Here is a 22,326-nt window from a genome sequence, read left to right on the forward strand (position 1 = left end):
TTCGGGCTGTCCACTTTACATGGCTGTTTTTCACATTTTTTGCTTCGTTTAGGAGCCATTGCTACATTTCCACTTGTTAGGCTTAGAAATATACAATATAAATCTGATTACTATATTAGCAGCGTCGACAAAGACCAAATTTCTGACAGACAAAATATTTATGGACAGCTATAATTAAGTTTTCGCTCGTTTGATCGGTTTGCCGTCTATTTAAATCACACAGTTTGGCCACAGGCTGAAGTGAAACCTATTAATCATGAAAACCTGATTATTGCAGAGGAGGCGACAAGATCTGGCAACCCGGGGACGCAATCTGTGTCAATTGCCCGGCGACGTGGAGCGAATAAAGGCCGTAGCCTATTTCTGACTAGGGCTTATTTTTAACATAGACTGCCTTTAGTCTGACTTGCTTGTACGGCGGGTTGATCATTTATTTTCTAGGCTGCTTGGTGCTCGTTCCTTTCGGGTTTGTGTTGCGTGGTTATCGTGGTTTCTTTTCTTTCTTTTTTTTGCGTTGCAATGACAGGTGTTCAAGGTAAAGAGCCTACAGGATGACGCCTTTCTCTCTGATCGCTCGACGCAATATGTGCATTAGTTAGCTCTCTGTCTTTGTTTTCAAATGGTTGAGACAGTAGACATCAGGCGACTCTGACGGGAGGCAAACCGGCGCGACACCCAGACCCGGGATGAGGATGATTCCCGTTATGAAATCCGTCATTATTAATAGACAGTAATTAATCCTGGGGTAGTTAATTGGCTAAGGGGGTCCTTTTGTTAAATCGTGTGATGTGCGCTTGTAGTTCGTAGTGATTTTGCTCGTTGCCCAGATTTAGTAGGCTTCAGACAGATTATCAGCGGAGGAGAAGAAGTGTCTGTCTGGCAGATAAAGATGGTGTTTCGGAGTGAGGAGATGTGCTTGGCGCAATTGTTTCTGCAGTCCGGCTCGGAATATGACTGCATTAGTGAGCTCGGGGAGCTGGGGCTGGTCGAGTTCAGAGATGTAAGTAGAGAGGGTGATTATGCACATGCATCTATGTGTGTAAAAGACTAAATCCCATCAAGTTTTAAAGTATATGGGTTTTGTTTTTTTCCCATCAAAAGACATCAATTGTCCCTATTGCCCCTTCTCATTATTATGCATGCATATGGAAGGGAAGACATCTATCTATCTATCTATCTATCTATCTATCTATCTATCTATCTATCTATCTATCTATCTATCTATCTAATAATTATTTCTGTTTTACTGTAAGAATTGTGGTGATAATAATAAATGAATATAGAACTACTCTGAATACCTTGTCGACATGTGCAGTTTATGCAGATACCTGACTTGTGATGCTCCTCTGGTTTCAGCTTAACCCCAGTGTCAGCTCATTCCAGCGGCGCTTTGTCAGCGAAATCAAGAGGTGTGAGGAGATGGAGAGAATTCTGGGTAAGACATCACCCACCACCTGGGATGTATGTAGCCCAAAATTACACCTTGACAATTAATCATGTATGGCAACGGAAATCCTCCTGGGCTCATTATAACATCTAAAAAAATGGTCTTTCAGAGACTGAGATTACGCTGACACCCATCTCGTAATTATCATGAAACACACTACCAGCATATTTTGTGGGCAGGCTTCCTTTTGAGGGAGATCCAGAAGGCTAAAATAGCTGTTCCAGAGGAGGATGAAAGCCCACTTGCACCTCCACCCAGACAAATGCTTGAGATCATGGTAAGTCTACAAAAGTGAACCGTTTTGTTTGCTTCTCTGTCATGTTTTTAATACTTCTGCTCACATCATAACATGCAGAATTTGAACATAAACTGCTACTCCTCTGGAGGAGTAGAAATGTTCCCATTTTTATGGCCTTGCCATACTTTAACAGCACATCCTCACCCTAAATCACCCTGCTAAAGCTCAGACAGGCAAACAAGAATTTGACATATTTTGTTGTGGAAATTCATACACAGTTTTCTGACATGGAACTAATCTTTGTCAAACAGCATCTTTTTTTGCTCAGTTGTCATTATTTGTTTTATTGTCCTGTAATGTAGTAGTTTTGTGGGATCTTCATCCCGTATTTCTGCAAAAGGCATCTACACTAGCTGATCGAGATTCTGCATGTTTTTGCATGAGCTGCTCTGTTGAAGTCTAAATGCAGATTTTTAGTCATAGTTTGGATTTTGGAAATTTTGCTCCCAAAGTCTTGTCATGGTGAGCTGTTCCTTGTTGTTCTAACTGCAGCTCTTGCTTAAATTATAACCAGTCCATGTGTGCATATAATAGTTGGAGATATGATCTCCTCTGCAGCATTTGTTTACTTATTACAGCCAAAATATTCTTTGAAATGTTAGCGGTCCATAAGCTATTGAATAATATGAGGCTTGTCTAGATATTAATCTAAAAACCTCTGATGATGAATTATTTGGCAAGGGTGCAGGAAAATTTTTCATCTAATAGCTTTTCCACAGAGGTTGTCTTTGTGCAGGTGTGGCTGCACTGCTCTGCTGTAAAGCCACACTTGCACAAACTCTTTCATTTTATTCAAATGTGGATTTTGACTTGTTTTTCTTACAATTCTGCCGCAGCATTCTCTAAAAGTTTCCCTGTCCTTCACACCACAGTTTGACCTCCACAGCTTGCCATTTCTTAATTACATTAGAAACTCAGGGAACAGATAATCAAAACTGCTGTGTTGTCTTTTTACACATTCTTTCATTATTCTAATGTAGCAGTTTAAAAGAGCCAGTGACTTTTTTCGTCCTTTTTTCAACTATAAAACTGTACCTAACAAAATATAACACACTAAATTTGCTTGAGATGTATATAAATGTGTCTTTTCTTAGGCTCTATGCCCTGTAGAGATCATTTCAGCCTCTATTCCCTTTACTAGTAAGCTTTTAACCGGAATAACCAAACGTGCATGTCACTTTATGCTGTCTTACTTTAAAGTCTAACTATGTGGAACTGTGACCATATTCTGGCTCCACTTAGACTCAGTGTTGTTTCTTTACTCCTTGAATGACACAAACAAGTTGTTGTGATGCTGAATTCAGACTGAAGTTATTCATTGTGACATCCAGGAGCAGCTTCAGAGGCTGGAGATGGAGCTCAGTGAGGTGGCAAAGAACAAAGAAAAGCTTCAGCGGAACCTCTTGGAGCTCACTGAATACACACACATGCTGAAGATCACACGGACCTTTATACACAGCCGCTCTAGAGTGAGTGTGTTTCCATTCAGCTGTTCCTTTCTTCCATCTGTGTTGTCTGGGCTCAACTACGTAGCATCTTGCTTGTTGATGCCCAAGCTCACCTCGCTTCTTGTTTTTCTCGTCACTAAGATGCTTTATTTGTCTTGGTGATTTAGCCAGGACTGGTTCTGGCTCTAATTAATGACACGCTCACAATACATGCATAACAAGTACCACCTGACTCATCCAGGCTGTGACAACTGCAACAGTGTGTGTCTGTGTAAGGAAGCCAGTTGTAGGTACCAGTGAGCGTGCATAGCAGCAGCTTTGTGTAGTAGAACCATGCAAAGACAAGTTAATATCAGACGTCACAAATGAAACATGTTCCTTTTTATAACTAGCATGAAGCTCTTGGTCCCCAGTATGAAGAGTTCCCCACTATGGAGACAGACTCGGTCACAGGATGCACCGGTATGCAAAGACTTGGAGCCAAGCTTGGGTGAGTTACAATATCAGTCATTTACAACCACATCAAAGCATGCTATAATATGGTTAGAAACATATCCTAGACTTAATCTGATTTGTCCTGGATGAAGGTTTGTTTCAGGACTCATCCAGCGGGTGAAGGTGGAAGCCTTTGAGCGCATGTTGTGGAGAGTGTGTAAAGGTTACACAATCCTCAGCTACGCTGAAGTGGATGAAAGCCTCGCTGATCTTGACACTGTGAGCGGAACTGTAAAAATTAGTTTTTCCAACATGTTATGACTTTTTGTAGACCTGACTTAATAGCTTTTCTAATCTGTCTAATTACAGGGGGAAATTAGCAAAAGCGTTGTGTTTCTCATCTCTTTCTGGGGAGACCAGATAGGACAGAAAGTTCAAAAGATCTGCGACTGGTAAGGGCGCATTCGCTTCACGATTTTTATTTTAATTACCTCATGCACTCTCCTTCATCATGAGTATTTGCCTCTGTTGCCCTTAGTTACCACTGCCACCTTTATCCACACCCTGAGAATGACGAGGAGCGAGCAGATGTGCTGGACAGCTTAAGAACACGGATCCAAGACCTTAACAATGTAGGGCTGTATAATTCTTGACCAAAACAGAAGACTGTAGTATATTTCGATCATCTCAGTGAGTTTGTTGTTACTGTTTTCTCCTGCAGGTGCTTCATCGCACTGAGGAGTACTTGAGGCAGGTTCTGCAGAAGGCCTCAGAGTCTGCCTATGCATGGGTTGTGCAGGTGAAAAAGATGAAGGCCATCTATCACATCCTAAACCTCTGCAGCTTCGATGTCACTAACAAGTGTCTGATTGCTGAGGTGTGGTGTCCCGTCAGCGACTTGGCAAACCTGAGATCGGCGCTAGAAGAGGGCTCGGTAAGTAAGACGCTCAATGTGCTGAGAGTCAAATCTGATTTTTCTCTTTATCATAACTATAGATATAATGTCTTAAAATGTTCATTTTAAATCATTTCTACTTTAAACTGACAGAAAAACTAAGATGGTCACTTACACTTCTGTCACTTTCACAGGGTCAGTTAAAATGAGACCTAAAAAACCTAGAAAAATTAAAACATCCCACCAGTCTTGTTTTTTAAAGTTTAGTTCAGATCTGTGACTGAGTAAAACAAAAAGCTACAGACTAACAGACTGTAGTAGGGGTTGAATAATAACTCATGTTCTGCAAGTTAAATTTTCTCTTTTTGTGGTGGCTTGTGAAAATAAACAGTTACAGCTTTGTGTCAGAAAAAAACTGTGACAAAGAGCAAGACAAACATGAAAATGATGAAAAGGGAGATGAAAAACTATTCGTTTTAAAGTCTCATTTAAAGTCTCTACTTAAAGTTGCACTTAAACATGTTCTCAGTAGAGAAACTGCTTTATATTTCTTTTATCTATAAGTGAATAAATTGCAAAAGTAATTTAAAAGATTGTGCATTTTACAGTATTGTATGTTATTTCCCATGCACTTGTGTAGCACCTTGTAGCCATGGTTACTAAGAGCGCTAAAGTAATTTTATTTTATTTTATTTTATTTTATTTTATTTTATTTTATTTTATTTTATTTTATTTTATTTTATTTTATTTTATTTTAAGCTAAAATACAAATTATGAATATGTATTATCTTTCTGTTATAATAAAATAAGTGTATTACAGAAAGGAACCCAATTCCCTCAAAGTGAGTCAATACCCTATTTAATTTGTAACGCAAATTATTTAGAGGCCTTGCAATGGACTGGCAACCTGTCCAGGGTGTACCCCACCTTTCGCCTGCTGGGATAGGCTCCAGCTTTCCCACGACCCTAAATCGGACTAAGCGGTTAGGATAATGAATGAATGAATGAATGAATTATTAAGAGACTATTTGCACAATCATCTTTCATTTTCCTGCATTTATTTTCTCAACATCAGAGAAAAGGGGATGCTACAGTACCATCTTTTGTGAATCGCATCCCAAGCACGGATACTCCACCTACGCTTTTAAGAACCAACAAGTTCACTTCCGGGTTTCAGAGCATTGTGGAAGCTTATGGGGTGGGGGACTACCGCGAGGTAAGCCCAGGTAAGAACCTAGTTTTTATGAGGCACAGTGAAGTATTTCTCTGTTTGCAGTACAGAAGTTCAGAATAAAACTACTCATTGTGTTTGTCTTTGTGGCAGCTCCGTACACCGTCATCACATTCCCTTTCCTGTTTGCTGTGATGTTTGGTGACCTCGGCCATGGGATGGTAATGAGCCTTTTTGCTCTGTGGATGGTGCTGACAGAGAAGAAGCAGAAGAAAAAACGTTCCAGTAATGAGGTGAGAATAAGCGCTCGCTTTAATCCATGAGGCAGAGTTGGATTTTTGCAAATTAGTTTAATTCGGCAGGTGTGTTTTATCGATTGCAGATATGGGCGACATTTTTTAACGGGCGTTACATTATCCTGATGATGGGGCTTTTCTCTGTCTACACGGGACTCATTTACAACGACTGTTTTTCCAAGTCGTTGAATATATTTGGCTCTGGATGGAGCGTCAAGGCCATGTTTACAAATCAGCAATGGACGTAAGTAGCAGTAAAAGCTCCAAGAACAAACTTCTGTTTAATGCTACAACGGTGCATTTGCAATTTGAACAGACATTTTCTCATGTATTTTTTTATTTTTTTACATTGAAGAAACAAAACCCTCCAAACAAACACTTTGCTCACGTTGGATCCAAATGTCAGTGGAGTTTTCAATGGACCATACCCATTTGGGATTGACCCTGTAAGTAAATCTCATGCAGACATTAGGGTCAGTGCAGCGATGTTCGCGTCATTTACTCTGATATGCTTTTTATTATTTGATCAGATATGGAACATGGCAGTGAACCGCCTGTCATTCCTCAATTCATACAAGATGAAGATGTCTGTTGTCATTGGAGTCATTCACATGAGCTTTGGAGTGGTGCTGAGTGTCTTTAACCACTTGTAAGTGACTGCAGACATGTTTCCTACATCATTATATAGCCTCCATCATCGCTGTTCGTATAGCACTTAGTGGTGTCTTTTTGCAGATCTTACACCCGTCTGTCTAGCTCTATAAGCGCAGCAGAAAAAAATTGGAATAATGTCTCAAGACCCAGAAGAAATATTGATGTCAGGATAGTAGAAATACAGCTGTATGAAAATGATCACTCAAAGGGAAATACATTTCCCTTTACAATGTATATGGTAATATATGTATGTACTTTTTGCAAATGTCTTCCAAAGTAAATCAGACATTCGAAGATAACACCCAAAAAAAATGCTGCTAAAAACTTGCCTAAAACCAGGTGCAAAAGTGCAGGCTGTAATGGAATGACTGAACAAGAAAAGGGCTTAATGACTGAAAATTAAACCAGACACATAAGCTTTATAAGTCACCATAAATATGCAAATTATTCTGGAAAGTTGTGTAGAGTTGTAGGGTCTGTATGCGTGTGCTTGTTATTACAAAGGTGAGCCCTGAATGAGAAGCATCAATCTTTGAGATGATGACTTTGCTGCTGCAGAGAGAAGACATTTGATAGTTAACTGGATTTTTTTAAGAGGAACATCATTCCAATACTTTCTGTTTCCACACCTTAATATGAAGCAAGACATTAGTCTCAGATAGCCTACCAAAACTCATATCAGTATCAGAAATCATAGCTGGAATGTTGATGAAATACCATTTCAGTGTCTGGATTTTGATTGTGTTGAATATTATATAAGAAAACAAATGATAAATTGTGTTTTATTAAGAATAACCAACTCATCAGTTACAGTATATTGTAGTTCTGCACAACATTGTTCTGACACAGCAACAATCTACAACCCCTGTCTGTCCAAGTCTAATATGCAGCCCCTAAAGTTTCTATTTACTTCTCAAATATATTGTCTCTGTATTTTATTAGTAATCTTTGAGCAAACTAATCACTATATGACTGGATCAGTATATACCTGCCTTGTCACACATCTTTTTTTTTCCCCCATACTCTCTCTGTGTAGGCACTTCAGACAGAAATTTAACGTCTATCTGCTATTCCTTCCTGAGCTGCTTTTCCTGCTCTGTCTCTTTGGCTACCTGGTCTTCATGATTTTCTATAAGTGGTTGGCATTCAGTGCACGTGACTCCAGCCAGGCTCCCAGTATCCTCATTCACTTCATCAACATGTTCGTCATGCAGGGGAAAGATGTCACTTTTCTTTATCCAGGACAGGTAAGTGCTGATGACACCATCTGCTCGCCTGGTGTATTTATGATGCTTAGTAAACACTAAGGCTGTGATGATATGCTTTTGTCCCGATTCGATTCTGATTTTTTTGGGTGCTGATTTGAGTTGAATTGCGATTCTCACAATTCTTCGATATTACTGATTTTTGTAGATTAATAACAAAAAAAATGTATAAAACGTTTTTTTTTGCTCATTATTTTTCTTGATTGAAATTAGGAAAAAAAACAACACAGTAGCCAGATCATCATTCTGCAGCTAAAATGCCCAAGAAGACAAATAAAAAGATCCATAAAAACACTAAAAATTTTATAATGGATTTCTTTTAATTATTTGGAAAAAAATTATTTTTTGACAAAAAATAAAATCGATTTTAAAATTGTGAAGCAAAAAATCCCGACGTTCAATTTTTCAAATAGATTTTCCCAGTCCTAGTAAACACTGAGATTTAGTCTGTTACTTTTCTTCCACAGACTGGGCTGCAAATATTCCTACTTGTGGTAGCCTTGCTGTCTGTTCCTGTGCTGCTGTTGGGAAAACCTCTTTACTTGTATTGGTTGTATCGTGGAGGGAAGGGGCTGCGCAGACGCAGAGTAAGTCGAAATAAAAAGTATCTCCATTCATTGTCTGGCTCTTTTTCTGTAGTTGATTGTAACTTGCCTGTCTAACCTCAGGGTTATGAAAGAGTTAGGCGTGTAAGTGAGGATGACAATTCTGTTACACCGTCATATGAAGATGATGAAGAAGAAGGACTCGATGAGGCGACCAGCAGAGAAGCTCTCCCCAAACAGGTCAGAGAACACTGGCTTCTTTCGTTGAAAGATCTGTCTGTGATTCAGCAAGTTTAATTTTTTCATCCGTCTGAAATTGCTAATGCTATTTGTGCATTTGGAAGTAGAAAGTAGGCCAACAGAAAGAGTCAGCTGCAGAGCCAAATGAGTATCATGTGAACACATTACAGCATTAAGAAACACTCAGATAAAAACAGGAGAGCCAGATTATCTTAACTTAATTTTCATTTGTGCAAATCAAATGTTATAACTTCTGTGCTGATTGAACTCTTTTGCAGTTTGACTTTGCAGATGTGCTCCTGCACCAAGCCATCCACACCATAGAGTACTGCCTGGGCTGCATTTCTAACACTGCATCCTATCTTCGTCTCTGGGCGCTGAGTTTGGCTCATGCCCGTAAGTGCTGCCAAGAAAAATGGATCACCCTGTGCCTCATTGCCTCTGCTGACTCCTCACTCCTTAGACCTAAAAGCCTTTATTTCTGTCTCTGCGTGCTTTGTTTGTTCTGGTTTTAGAGCTTTCAGAGGTGCTGTGGACCATGGTGATGCGCATGGGCCTCAGGATCACCACAAAAGTAGGGGTAGTGATTTTGGTCCCTGTGTTCGGCCTCTTTGCTACTCTCACCGTGTCCATCCTATTGGTCATGGAAGGCTTATCAGCGTTCCTCCATGCTCTCCGACTTCACTGGTGAGTCTCAGTATTCTTTAGTTTTACTTTAACAGCTCATAAGAAAGAGAAGATGTGATACAACAAAGGATATAGTCAACAATTTCAGCTTGTGACGGGCGTGCAGTATTGGCATATTACTGAATGGGTATTCCAACAGATCAAGCATATGCATCAAAAAGAGTCTGAGGTGGTTTGCACATTAGTGGGGTAAGTGGGATGGGAATGAAGGGGGGGACTTTTACAGGTCTGTGCTTGAGGACTGACTGTTCCATTATCTGTCCATGTAATGTTAAATTAAAAGATGATGCCAAAGGGATTGCTGTGTGTAAATATGGTATTTGTTTTTGTTTTTTTAAGTCTTTAATGCATTGACAATGCTTTATTATTTGATTTCAGGGTGGAGTTTCAGAACAAATTCTACCACGGAACCGGTGTCAAATTTGTGCCCTTTGACTTTTCCCTTCTGCCGTCTGTGTTTGAGCAGGACGGCTTGCTTTAAACCCTCAGACATAGTGGATGTGAGCGGAAGTAGACTTTCTAGCAGACGCTACGAGTCGGAACAATTCACACTGTGATAACGACAACAAACCTTCAAGACACTGAACTGAAAGTCATTCTTGTAGCAACGTTTTTCACCTTGATGGTTTTTAAATGTTATTGGCTGTAATGATGCCTTATTACCCTACCCAGCAAACCTCTGAAGATTGGGAGGTTCCAAGATTTTCTTCTGTTAATTATTTCTTTTTGTGGATGAGATATTGCTCAGTACTCCTTAGTCACACCAGCCGGGTTAAACATTTTGTTTGCATTGTGCTGTGTAAACTGGTTTTGTATTCTTTACAACACGGTATTTAAACAGTTAACACAGTTCAATGGAAAGTCAAGTTAAAACCTTCTCAAGCATCCAGATGTAGTGCCATAGAGATTTTGTTCTGCTGATGATATGGGGATGCCTTTGGGATTTTTTTTTCTTTTATAACTCCATGTGAGGAAGAAAAGTTGCAGGCATCAAAATTTAAATACAAAATAAACACTATAACCCTTTTAGGAGGCATATTTTCACACAGCACTTTGCAGAAATGATTGTAAAATTGAAAGTTTTCACTAATGACTGTGATGATGCCAAATTAAAATGTTTGCTGTTTGCTTATTTACGTATTAATGCATTAATTTAAATGTAATCTCTCCTGTATTCAGTAGAAAAATATAATATACTTAAAAAAAAAAAAAAAAGGTCATTCTTTTATTTAACTGATTATTGCATTTGTTAATGATGATAATTGATGGTATTTATTTAAATTATTGTCTGTACAAGAGTCTAATATTTTACCTTTCTGATGTGTTGAATAAAGGTTTTGAGATATGCAAGCAAATGAAGCATTCTTTGTTTTGTTTTTGTTTAGAATTGTGCACTTATTTTGGTTTTGGTTCTTTCTTTTTGCAGCAAATTTGAAATGCAGCTTATTACACAATATTACTGTATCATGCACAGACTAGTATGACAGTATCATTATTCCATATGATCCTGACCATTGGTCATCAGGGTAGCAATTCCAAATAAAATTGATACTATATAGACTCCTGTCTGATGGGTTGTCACACTATGTGAGCAAACTGCTACTGGTGATTCTGCCGGGCCTTTCTGCCCACAGATGCTACTATCTTAGAGAATAAGGAAGTTTACATATAAAACATATGAACAAGAGACTGTTTAGGAATATATACTAAACAACATTTATTGTAGCCCAAGAGTAAATTTAAATTTTGCAGTATCTCAAACAATGGCAAACTAAAATTTCTCAATATTAATGAACTTGCTGTGTCAATCTAATAATTTTAAGGCATTTCCTATAGGCTTGCTTGAGAAACTTTCAACTGTTTTTATATCTAATACAATGTTTTTAAGTGTCTTACCAGTGTTAAATTAAGCATTTCGTTTCACTTATACTAATATTATTGTAGTTGTGGCATATAAGCCAAAAATGTTATGCGTAACTCATAATTAAATGTTTATTGCTGAATAAAACTGAACTCTTGTATAAAAGATTAACAGCAGTATATTCAAACTGAGTTATATCAACGTGTTGCAGAAGCAGACAAATAGGAGAAAAGGGGGAAACAGTGCACTCTGGTGGTGCTCAGTTCACAATAAGACAGTGGCAAAGATGCAACATTTAGGTACTTCATGTGTAATTTTTTGCATTAATAATTTAGTGACTAGTGTCAATAAAATAATTTCAATATCATTAAAAAAAAAAAAAAAAAAAAAACTTAACCAAGGCTTGATAATGTATTTCCCCCCTAAATTGATTTAATCACAATATTCAACTCAGGTGCTGAATTGTGATGCATACAGTTAAATAAAATATCAAATCAGTTTATAGCATACGGTCAGAATCGCCAAATCTCGTCATAAATTTGTAGAAAATGCAATATGTCACTCACTCACACACACACACACACACACACACACACACACACACACACACACACACACACACACACACACACACACACACACACACACATACACAGGCGCACATACACACAGACCAGCATCCATATGCTACAATCCTGTGATAAGGACGTCATCATGATCTCCCTCTCTCACGTCTCCCGGCTTTATCAGTACGCAGTCTAAGTGCAGCGTTGGGGTAGTGTCCTGCTATAATGTGCTTTGCTGTACATTCCTAGATGAAATATGAGTGAGAGATATTGTCAAAGTGTCTCAGAGCACAGGAGCACGTCAACAGCTGCAAGCTCGCGGGGGCTTTAGAAGAGCAGGGTACAGTACCGCGCAGTGTCTCGCGCTGCTAGCTAACCGTGCAGCTGTTGACAAGCAGCAACTCCGCGCGAACTGCTCCGAGTCTCCGTCCATCCCGCTGGAGCGAAGTTGACGGCCGGGAGGAGGAAATGAACGAGCTGGTAAAGAGTTTGCCATCTCCGACTCTACCTGGGCTGCACTTGCCGTGCCTGGACACCCACAAAGGCTGGCTGTTTAAATGGACCAACTATCTGAAAGGATACCAGCGGCGGTGGTTTGTCCTCAGCAACGGCCTGCTGTCCTACTACAGGTGACGGTAACTACTGGATAGAGCTGCGCTCACAGCTGCACCCTCTCACTGAATTAACTATAAAACCTTTCAAAGCCGCATGTTAGCGGAGGTAATGGGACGAAAAGTATATTTTATTTAGGATGTAAATTCAAACTTTAAGTTTGAATTTACTGTAATAGTAATCATACAAAATGGTTCATTTAAAAAATGCTTAATTAAAACTTTTATCTCATTCTCTGTGTGTGTTTGTAGCAAAATTGCACCAAATTATTCATGTGATAGATAGATAGATAGATAGATAGATAGATAGATAGATAGTTTTATCTAGTATGACATATATACATATATGTATATATATATATATATATATATATATATATATATATATATATATATATATATATATATATATATATATATATATATATATATATATATACATACATATATATGTATGTATATGTAAGGTCCATCATTTTATCCACATATCTGTGTAATTTATTAGGGTCTAGCTATACAAAGTATAGATAGGGCCCTATTGTTCAGTTTGTATTTGTGCTTCTAAGCCAGTTTACTCTGACACCTGTCACGTTAAGCAGCATCCAGAATATTATTGGATTATGTATGATGATCTAAATTTGAGCCAAACCTTTCTTTCTCAGGTGTGCGTTATTTAAGACTACATTGTCAGACAGCTCCTCTCAGAGTAGCACACTTTTAAAGTGGACTTGCTCCAAATTGTAAATGGAGCACATCAGTCTTTACAGGGAGGCGTTGGCGTATTTGTTCTGTATTCACATGCTGCTATTATTAAGGCAGGGTATGTTGTTTTTCCTGAAGGACTCAGGCGGAGATGGCCCACACTTGTCGGGGTACTATTCCTTTGGCAACAGCACACATTGAGGTGGGGGACACTTGCCACTTGGTATTAACTAGTGGTGGCCGAAGCTACCACCTGAAGGCCACCTCTGAGGGAGAGTGCCAGAGATGGGTGTCAGCTCTGCAGCAGGCAAAGGCCAATGCCACCCTCCTGATGCATCACTCAGGTGAGATGGACATACTCTATGTGATCCATACAGACTCCTTAGTATATTTTAATTGTAAAGGCAGTGTTAAAAATCTTTAATTCAATTTTGACTTTTTAAAATCTTTCATTAATACTACTAATACATAATTACTGCTCGGTCCAGTGTAATTTAAATTTTGTTGTGACAGATCTGGTGTTCCTTTTTATTATAAAGCATCATTTGACCTAAAAATGTTCATAATGGAACAACACGGTTTACATGTAAAAGCCTGCAGTTGAACTAATTTTAGCTGTAACCTGAAAGCAGGCTCATGCAAGCAAGACCCACTTCCCTGAAAGCATATTGTATTTCTTTGTAGCTTTTAGTGCCATGTAAACAAGCGGTCACTAGGGGGCAGTGTTATTCCATAGGTTTCTATGGGAGAACGCTGTTAGACCAAGGTTGTTATTACAAAAGGAAAAACTGTAGCTTTTATGGCTGCATGATGCTATACAGGTTTTAAGCTTATTATCGAAGCTAACATGTTTTTTTTCTCCTCTGGAAATATCATATAGATGTAATATAAATTACAATATATTTCTAAATGCATTAAATCTATACATACTTGGCTGCATTCAAATCTTTTTTTTTTTCTGGGTTGTGAAAAAGGAAAAAAATTGCAGTCTTTTGAATAAATGTGAACCAACATATATGCATCCACCACCTCCCTCCCTCTGTATCCTTTATCCCTCCCTGTCTCCTTCACTGTATTGGCAATCTGCTGAATGAAATGACCTTCCTCTCATGACTCCTCCTCCCGCTCTGGTTAAAGGAGGGTAAAAAAAAAAAAAACAGAAAGAGAGAGCAGGCGGGTACGAGCAGGTTTCATTGAAAATATTTTCTGCCGCACACGCTGTGGAAAATAAGGACACACATGTAGATCTTTTACAGTGTCACCTTGTAAGTAAGTTTTTTATTATTTTACAAATAGGAGAAAATGAATGGAGATAGATTCTGTGTATTTGCATGCTCTGTTGAATCAATTTGTGTATTTGAAATTTGTCCTAAACAGTGTCCTTTAGCAGAGTTTAGGAAGTTTAGTAATTACTATAATTCTGTACTTGATGAACAAATCTCACAATCATTTTCAAAGTAAGTGCAAGTCAGAGCAGCAGGACTAAATCTATTGCAGATATACACCCTTTTTTTTAATAAGATTGTTAAATGCAGATGCTAGACAAACATCATAGAGATTTTTGATTTGAAGCACTGTTTAATGCTGAGGAAAATATTTGATCCATCAAAATCCATGCAAATGAGTGTTTTGTGTCACTCTCATCACATTAGCATTGGGAGACCTTGACTGTTATGTGATTAATTTAAGCTGCATTTACCAGCAGACTATGCCTTACTGGTAGTTATCACAGCTAAAAAATGTAAGAATTTAAAGAGAGGATTTTATCGAAAACATAGTCCAGAATGTATTCTCTGTGTTTTGTCCTCACTCTTTTATGTTAATCATTTTAATCTTGTTTATAATATGCATGTTAATGTCTTTTGTTCATCCAATTCTAAAAAGCTGAGCTGATGCATGTTTTATACAAGTGTATGTAGAGACACAAATCCTTGTGTGTTTAGGTGGTTACAGATTATCTTTGCATGAGCAGTTAAAGGCTTAGTTGCAGGACAAATTAATTGGCTAAAACTGGATTACAACAGCAGTAATTAAGGGGAGTTTTCAAAAGTGTTAAGACCTCTATCAACCAATATCTGTGACACAACAACCACATAGCAGCTTTACATTATCAAACAAGTATGAATATGTATGCTGTAAGTGTTCAATGTTTGTTTACTGTGATCCAGCAAGCTTTCAGCAGTTGTTAGATGCTTGGTCTGTTTTGCAGAACCTCACAAAGCACCACCCCCCCAATATTAAACTGACTCTTTCTTCCCACACTGTGTCCATAATGACACTCCTTCCATCACCTGTGGGTGTGGGTGTCTGTTTATGATTCAGTGATGAGTCACCATTTGGTCTCAGACTCTCAAGTGTCCTTGTTAAAAAATCAACCCATTACAGCACAGACTAGACCATTGTGTGTTTTCCTTAAACACACATTATTATTTCATGGATGGGTTTAATGGTTGTGTGACTCAATATAAGCATGCTGGACGGCAGATGGTCCAACTTGAGCATCAGAAGTCTCCTATATGTGGGTCAGGAAACCGTTACAGAAGCATTAAGGATTTTTTTTTTTACCCTTTACTTTTAATCTTCCTCTCCGAAGACTTTGCTAATCCATTTTTTTCTTGATTGTTTTTGTTTCCTTTTCCACTCAGTAGTGTTGTAGTTTGTCTCCATGCTGGCCTAGATTCAGGCCACACTCTTGAGAGTTTATAAACTGAACACACAATGTTTCTTTTAGTAGTGAATGTTTGACCCAGATAAGTTTCATCATTAAGGGTGGAGGCAGGTACATGTGTTTTAAAGATGGATTATTTATCACATTAAAGAAAGTGCACACATTTTTACCCCCACCCCCCCTCCATTATTGTCTTTATGCAAAGGCTTGAATTACGAAATCATCATAATTCAAACAGTAGAAATCTACTTTTTCAATTTCAGTTTTAATGAATTAAGTAGTAAGATTAGATACAGGTAATGTTTAACTGTTTTTTAATCAACAAAAAGACAGTAGAGAGAATAGTAACATTGGGATTAAGAATTGTAAAAAAAAATGTATAAATGCATGTCTGAAATATTCTTTGTAATGTCTAGTAATCACCCCAGCCTCCCTGAAACACTCTGTAAACCCTTAAGACTGATGGCTTAGCTTATGCCAGTATGGGATGGAGAGAGACAGAAAGAGGGGAGGAAAGGGGTAGTGCGTCATCCTTTTTTCTTCCTCTTCTTCTAAAAATAGCTTTGCCTCCTGACTGCACAGGCTTGCGTTTCCAGGGCAACTGTGTTCATTCACAGCTTTCCTTTCTTGCCGAGGATGGGATGATGGAGACCAGGGTGTAAAGTGTTATTATCTACTTTCTTCCGTTCCCCATTAATACTCAACTTGTCTCAGTCTAAATTTAGAATATTTCCAACATGTTTCTCAGTCTGTCCGGCGGGACATTAATTTCCCATGGGCTTTTTACTCCAGCGTATAATTTCTGCAACCACAATAACCTGTTTTTGTAAATTTTTAAATTTTTTATTGCCTTTGTTTTTGTGTCTGTGTAAAGATGACTCGGGAGATGAAGCTCCTGTACCTCAAGAGGACCGTGCCCTAACCCAAGGGGTGCTCAAGTCTCTGGCAGGCAAGCTGGAGGATCTAAGCACCTGTAATGAGCTGATAGGAAAGCACGGTGCTGCCCTCCAGCGCTCCCTCAGTGAGCTTGAGGACCTACGTGGCTCTACTGACAGCACAGATAAAGTGAAAGCAGTTAATGAGCGAGCCACCCTCTTCCGCATCACATCTAATGCTATGATCAATGTGAGTTCATATGATACAAACTTCAGCAGAGATATAACCACTGTGAATGCAAGACCAGTCAGTTGTGAACATCTATTAATGAGAAACACATAACTCGACTGTGCTTTCTACATCATTTTAAGTGCGTTGTGCTCACACCTCAGGCTTGTCGTGACTTTTTGGATGTGGCCGAATCTCACAACCGGAGGTGGCAAAAGGCTCTACACTATGAGAGAGAACAGCGTCACCATCTGGAGGAGACCATTGAACAGTTGGCCAAACAGCACAACAGCCTAGAGAGAGCCTGGAGGGAGAACCCCACCTCATACACAGGTGAGACACATCGCTTTCTTTGTCACTTAAAAATGCTGGGTGAAAGGCAAAGAATATATTCAGGAAAAGTGTTGCCCTCTTCTGGCTAAAACCAGTGCATGCATTTCTAGAACTAAAATGTCACACACCCTTTTAGTTGTTAGGCCATAGTTTTTTTGTCAACGAAGTACATAACATTTTTTTTGTGGGTGTGTTTGAAACATTGTTTTAAATTCCTCAATGCACAAAACTTGGTTGGAATCACATTAACTGGATAGCATAGGCAGGGATGTCAGCAACCGACACAACTTGGGAAATGGAAAACATCCTTCTTTATACAGATCAAAAACATGAAAGAAAACAACATGTGTAATTTAAAGTAGACATGGATGAGATGGTCATGTTAATCTTACTTTGTCTTTCTGTGCAAATTTGGCACAAACCTTTTAGCCAAAGCCTTCAACTGGCAATGGTAGCTGAAAAGTGTCAGTATAATATTTCACTCATAGAGATGCAGTTTTATTCACTGAACTCGGCTCAACTTAACTTCCCTTTCATTCTGTGACATTTAGGAAATATTTCCAGTTTTATAAGAGCAACAAGTGGCAGCAAAAAAGGATTAACACACAGTTGAATGAACATATAACTATTAATACCACTTAAAAAAAAGTACCCGCCAGTTAGTTACAAGTGAACCAAGCCAACTTTGACTAATGAAGGAATTAGTACTAACATTCCTATGCTGCTACTTGTTCTCATGGCAGCAACACAAGTAAAGCATCAATAATAACAATAAACAGCCCAAATATCTGTTGCGTCATCACTTTAAAAAGAAATTATTATTACTACAGCAGCATTATTATGATGTTACAACAAAAAATTGTAGCGCTTGAGTAAGTGTTTTTTGTCTCGATTGGACCAACATCCGTGTTGCATCATTAATCTATGTGTAGTTATAATACATGTAGGTTAAAGAAATTTCAGCCAAACCATGCTGTTTGCTCCTGTAGGTGTGGAGCGGTCACAGGAGAGGGATGTAAGTGATGAGAATGATGATGCGGAGTTCTTTGATGCCATGGAGGACTCCCCAGCCTTCATTACTGTGACTGCTTCTGGCAACACACAGCACAAGTAAGAGCAACCACTTATTACATATACACAAGACTCAAAGGTGTGTTCTCACCAAGAGGACTCTTGTTTTGATCTGTGTTTAAAGTATATTCATTTCTCTTAGGCGCTCAGGGAGTAATCAGAGTATGATGAGTGGAGGAGTGCCCAATGACTGGACTCACAATGAGAATGTATGTACAAAGATGTATACGCTCATAAACTAAATAAACTTCACTCAAACTATCATCGACATTTATCACCATCTTTGTTGTGGCTGTTTTTGCCTAACCTAAAGGTTTGTTCTTTTGTTGTGTTCATTTATAGGACACCTCAGGCACAAATCACATGCAGCTAAAAAGAACACGGCGCAGCCGTATTCCTGACAAACCAAATTATTCCCTTAACCTGTGGAGCATTATGAAGAACTGTATCGGCAAAGACCTGTCAAAGATACCCATGCCTGTAAATGAAATTTTATGTTGGCACAAATTAACAGTAATACTGCAGCATATTGTATTGTAGAGATCTAATCTGATCTGATATGAATGAATGAATGAATGACTAAATGAATCATCTGATGTTGCAGATGTTTACTACCTTTCACTGAAAAGGCTTTTATCAAATCGGAACTGTGCTATTGCAGGTAAACTTCAATGAACCGCTGTCAATGCTGCAGCGGCTTACAGAGGATCTGGAGTATAGTGAGGTGCTGGACCGCGCAGCTCGCTGTGACTCATCTCTGGAGCAGATGTGCCTGGTGGCTGCCTTTTCTGTATCTTCCTACTCCACCACGGTCCATCGTACAGCCAAGCCGTTCAATCCTCTGCTGGGGGAGACCTATGAACTAGACCGACTGGAGGAGTATGGTTATCGCTCCATATCTGAGCAGGTTAGACAATAAAACATCATTCTTATTAACTGCATTTTTATATTTTTATACATTTTTTTACACATATAGAGATTAAATTATCCAATTGATCTACAGTACTTTGACTCTGCTAACTACAGCTGATACCGTTTCCTTGCAGGTCAGTCATCATCCACCAGCTGCTGCCCACCATGTTATGTCCCAGCGAGGATGGACTCTGTGGCAGCATATTACTATTGATAGCAAGTTTCGTGGGAAATATATTTCTGTTGTGCCCTTAGGTATAAAGCAGTCAATTGATATTTTTTAATAACAATGTGTAATCCATTAATATAATCAAATATCTGCATGTATTTTTTATAATATGACAGGTAACATCCACTTGCAGTTCCACTCAAGTGGAAACCACTATGTGTGGAGTAAAGTCACATCAACAGTACACAACATTATTGTCGGGAAGCTGTGGATTGATCAGGTGTGTTCTTCTTAACTTAAACATTTTTGCTAGTCAAGTTCATCAGTTTTACAGACGAGCTCAGAAAACTGTGTTATCTCTCAGCTCCTGCATGGGTTTGGATTAGAAAAAACTTTATTGAAATTAAACTAATGAAAAAGGGGAAAAAAAACTAAAGCATGCTAAACAAAATCAATAAGCACTTGGGAAATGAAAGGTAAGAAATATTAAAGACACAAATTGCATTAAAACTCATGTGTTAATGGATACATGGGTGTGTTTGGATTATGTTACCAGGGGAATGAGTTAAATCACATCTGTTATTCATGTTGGCTTTTTGTCTGATGCTGTTGGCAGTCTGGAGACATTGACATTGTCAACACCACCACAAAGGACACCTGCCGTCTCAAATTCTCCCCATATAGCTACTTCTCCAGAGAAGTCCCACGCAAAGTAAGTCAAGTATACATTTACCCTAAACCAGCCTTTTTAGTGATTGTGTCTATTTAGATCTTATAGTACTTTCATTCAGAGAAAAAAAGTCACTCAACCAGTCTGTAAAACTATGATAGCAGATTCAATCTTCCTGTCTTCTTTCTGCAAGTCATGTATCTGCTGTGCTTTTTGCTTGTCTGTGCATGTAACTGATCTCTTCCTACGTGTCATTTTCTTTCATGTGTGTAGGTGACAGGAGTTGTAGAGGACAGAGAGGGCCAAGCTCACTGCATACTGTCAGGAACTTGGGATGACAAAATGGAAAGTGCTAAAATAGTGGAAAGCAGCCAAGGATGTGGAGGCTCTGAAGGCAAACAGAAAACAGTTTATCAGACTCTACAGCCCAAACTGCTGTGGAAGAAATATCCTCTGCCGTAGGTTTACATGATCTAACACATTCCTTGGACAGCTTTATGTTTAAATGCCATGTCTTATACCATTTTTCTGTCTCTCTGTGCCTCAGAGATAATGCAGAGAACATGCACTTTTTCTCCTCACTGGCTTTGACCTTAAATGAGCCAGAAGAGGGTGTAGCCCCCACTGACAGTCGCCTGAGGCCAGACCAGCGACTAATGGAGGCAGGTCTGTGGGATGAAGCAAACATCCAGAAGCAAAGACTAGAGGAGCGACAGAGACTTGAAAGGAAAAGAAGGGAGGCACAAGCTAATAAGGCTCTGGAGGAAGGTGGGTACAAGAACCAGTGAAAGAGTGGCGATGAGAGAGATTCTGACTTTTATTTCCTACAGATCATTCACCCAACTTCTGGCATCCTCTCGAACTTTCAAAAGAATATTAGATTTTCACACAAGCTTTAAAAACAGATTTCACATTATCAGAAGATTTTCAGCCCATTCCTTCATACAGAACAGCTTCTATTCAACTCAAATGATCAGATTGCTTCATGTTCATTATCAACATTTTCAGAGCATTTCTACCAGTTTAAGGTCAAACCAGAATATATACCTGTATGTTTAAGTACTCTTATTTTAAGTAGAGTAGAACAACTTGTGTACTCAGGGTCACTGTCTTGCTCGATGATCACTTTCTCATTCAGTGTCAGTTCAGACAGGTTTCCTGACATCTTTTGTGTGTGTACTGAATTCACAGGCATAATTCAAACTTCATTGTTCCATGAGCATTATTAAACTATCCTGGTCCATTTGTAGCAGCACAGGCCAAACCATGGTTCTGCCACTACCATGATCAGATTCATATTTCCTTACATTTGTTTTACTTTTTGCTTTTAGGGCTTGTGTGGAAATATAATGATGTTTCACTTCATAATAAGACAGAATAGCAGACTATAGGAATAATAAGAAGAGAAAAGATTGAAGATTAACCTGATTGAAGCCATAGATCTAACAGTAACAAGGAATGGGTCTTACTTTTAGAGAGTATGAAAGTTTTCAATGTTGTCATATTGTAAAAGAAAATCTACCTGCTCAAGTTGTGTCTTGGACCTTGCTCTCTGTTATCAGGACAAGACATTGAGGGTTACCAGCCACTGTGGTTTGAGAAGAGAACAGATGACAACACAGGAGAAAGTACTTACATCTACAGAGGAGGCTACTGGGAAGCCAAAGAAAGACAAGACTGGAGCCAGTGCCCTCAAATCTTCTAGGACAAAATTTCTCTTGGTGCTAGGACATCAGGAAGGCTAAATGATGTGAGAACACACTAATAATTGTTGTCTAAGCTATGATATGCATGTGTGAGTGAAAATCAGCTAATCACTCCCAGAATTTCAAGCACAAAAACTCCTGCTTCTGCTTTCTGATTTACTTGCTTCTGCTCTGCTGTGTTTTCAGAATGCATGGCTTCAGTTTGTGTTTATGCTTCAGTACAGCCGAGAACTAAATTATAGCAGTATTTCAAGTTCTTTGTATCTGGATGCCTGTGTGATTAACATGTGGTTTACAGAGAACAAATTTTTGCTCCGAGGTTGTCCTCATGGAATAACTTGGGGGCATGTACATCTAGTACAAGCACTGAATGTCTTGTTCTCCTAAAAGCTGAAACACCTTGTTGATGGCTGGGCTCTGGCAGAAGTACCAGGCTTTGACAGAATAGGACAAAGCCTTCTCCTAAACTTTAACGCTTCCTCACCAGAATCCAGATTAATGATCCCTCCAGATTATATTCTAACTTTTAAAACTGTCTCCTTAAAGTTGCACAAAGTTTATCATGAAAATGC

General features: G+C 38.8%; 2 protein-coding genes across 2 annotated transcripts; both read left to right on the top strand.

The window, feature by feature from the left end:
• The first annotated feature begins 682 nt into the window (after window positions 1–682).
• Window positions 683–10,476, top strand: atp6v0a2a (ATPase H+ transporting V0 subunit a2a). The gene is made up of 20 exons (XM_079257097.1): window positions 683–1,000; window positions 1,357–1,435; window positions 1,627–1,724; window positions 3,077–3,214; window positions 3,586–3,683; window positions 3,781–3,907; window positions 3,998–4,080; window positions 4,167–4,260; window positions 4,350–4,562; window positions 5,599–5,749; window positions 5,848–5,987; window positions 6,077–6,234; window positions 6,346–6,436; window positions 6,521–6,639; window positions 7,681–7,891; window positions 8,377–8,496; window positions 8,578–8,694; window positions 8,973–9,090; window positions 9,210–9,381; window positions 9,760–10,476. Exons 1-20 carry the CDS (start codon window positions 890–892, stop codon window positions 9,860–9,862), a joined length of 2,541 nt encoding a protein of 846 aa, XP_079113223.1. The 5' UTR covers window positions 683–889; the 3' UTR covers window positions 9,863–10,476.
• A 1,800-nt stretch (window positions 10,477–12,276) lies between these two features.
• osbp2a (oxysterol binding protein 2a) lies at window positions 12,277–21,753 on the top strand (the record flags this gene model as incomplete). Its single annotated transcript, XM_079256213.1, has 14 exons — window positions 12,277–12,437; window positions 13,260–13,465; window positions 16,664–16,914; window positions 17,058–17,226; window positions 18,216–18,336; window positions 18,440–18,506; window positions 18,640–18,777; window positions 18,959–19,204; window positions 19,344–19,464; window positions 19,555–19,658; window positions 19,995–20,090; window positions 20,322–20,506; window positions 20,596–20,816; window positions 21,611–21,753. The coding sequence occupies 14 exons, from the start codon at window positions 12,277–12,279 to the stop codon at window positions 21,751–21,753; spliced, it is 2,229 nt and encodes a 742-aa protein (XP_079112339.1).
• Window positions 21,754–22,326: the final 573 nt, after the last annotated feature.

The sequence above is a fragment of the Telmatherina bonti genome, assembly GCF_933228915.1.
Source record: "Telmatherina bonti genome assembly, chromosome: 17".
In the NCBI taxonomy this organism is placed as follows: domain Eukaryota; kingdom Metazoa; phylum Chordata; class Actinopteri; order Atheriniformes; family Telmatherinidae; genus Telmatherina; species Telmatherina bonti.

What these genes read in the sequence shown, in the direction of transcription:
- atp6v0a2a (XM_079257097.1), top strand. Translation starts at nt 890, where the DNA reads ATGGTGTTTCGGAGTGAGGAGATGTGCTTGGCGCAATTGTTTCTGCAG. An exon ending in AGACTTGGAGCCAAGCTTGG is followed by an intron (nt 3,684 to 3,780) that starts GTGAGTTACAAT and finishes TCCTGGATGAAG; the next exon opens with GTTTGTTTCAGGACTCATCC. An exon ending in GCCTCGCTGATCTTGACACT is followed by an intron (nt 3,908 to 3,997) that starts GTGAGCGGAACT and finishes GTCTAATTACAG; the next exon opens with GGGGAAATTAGCAAAAGCGT.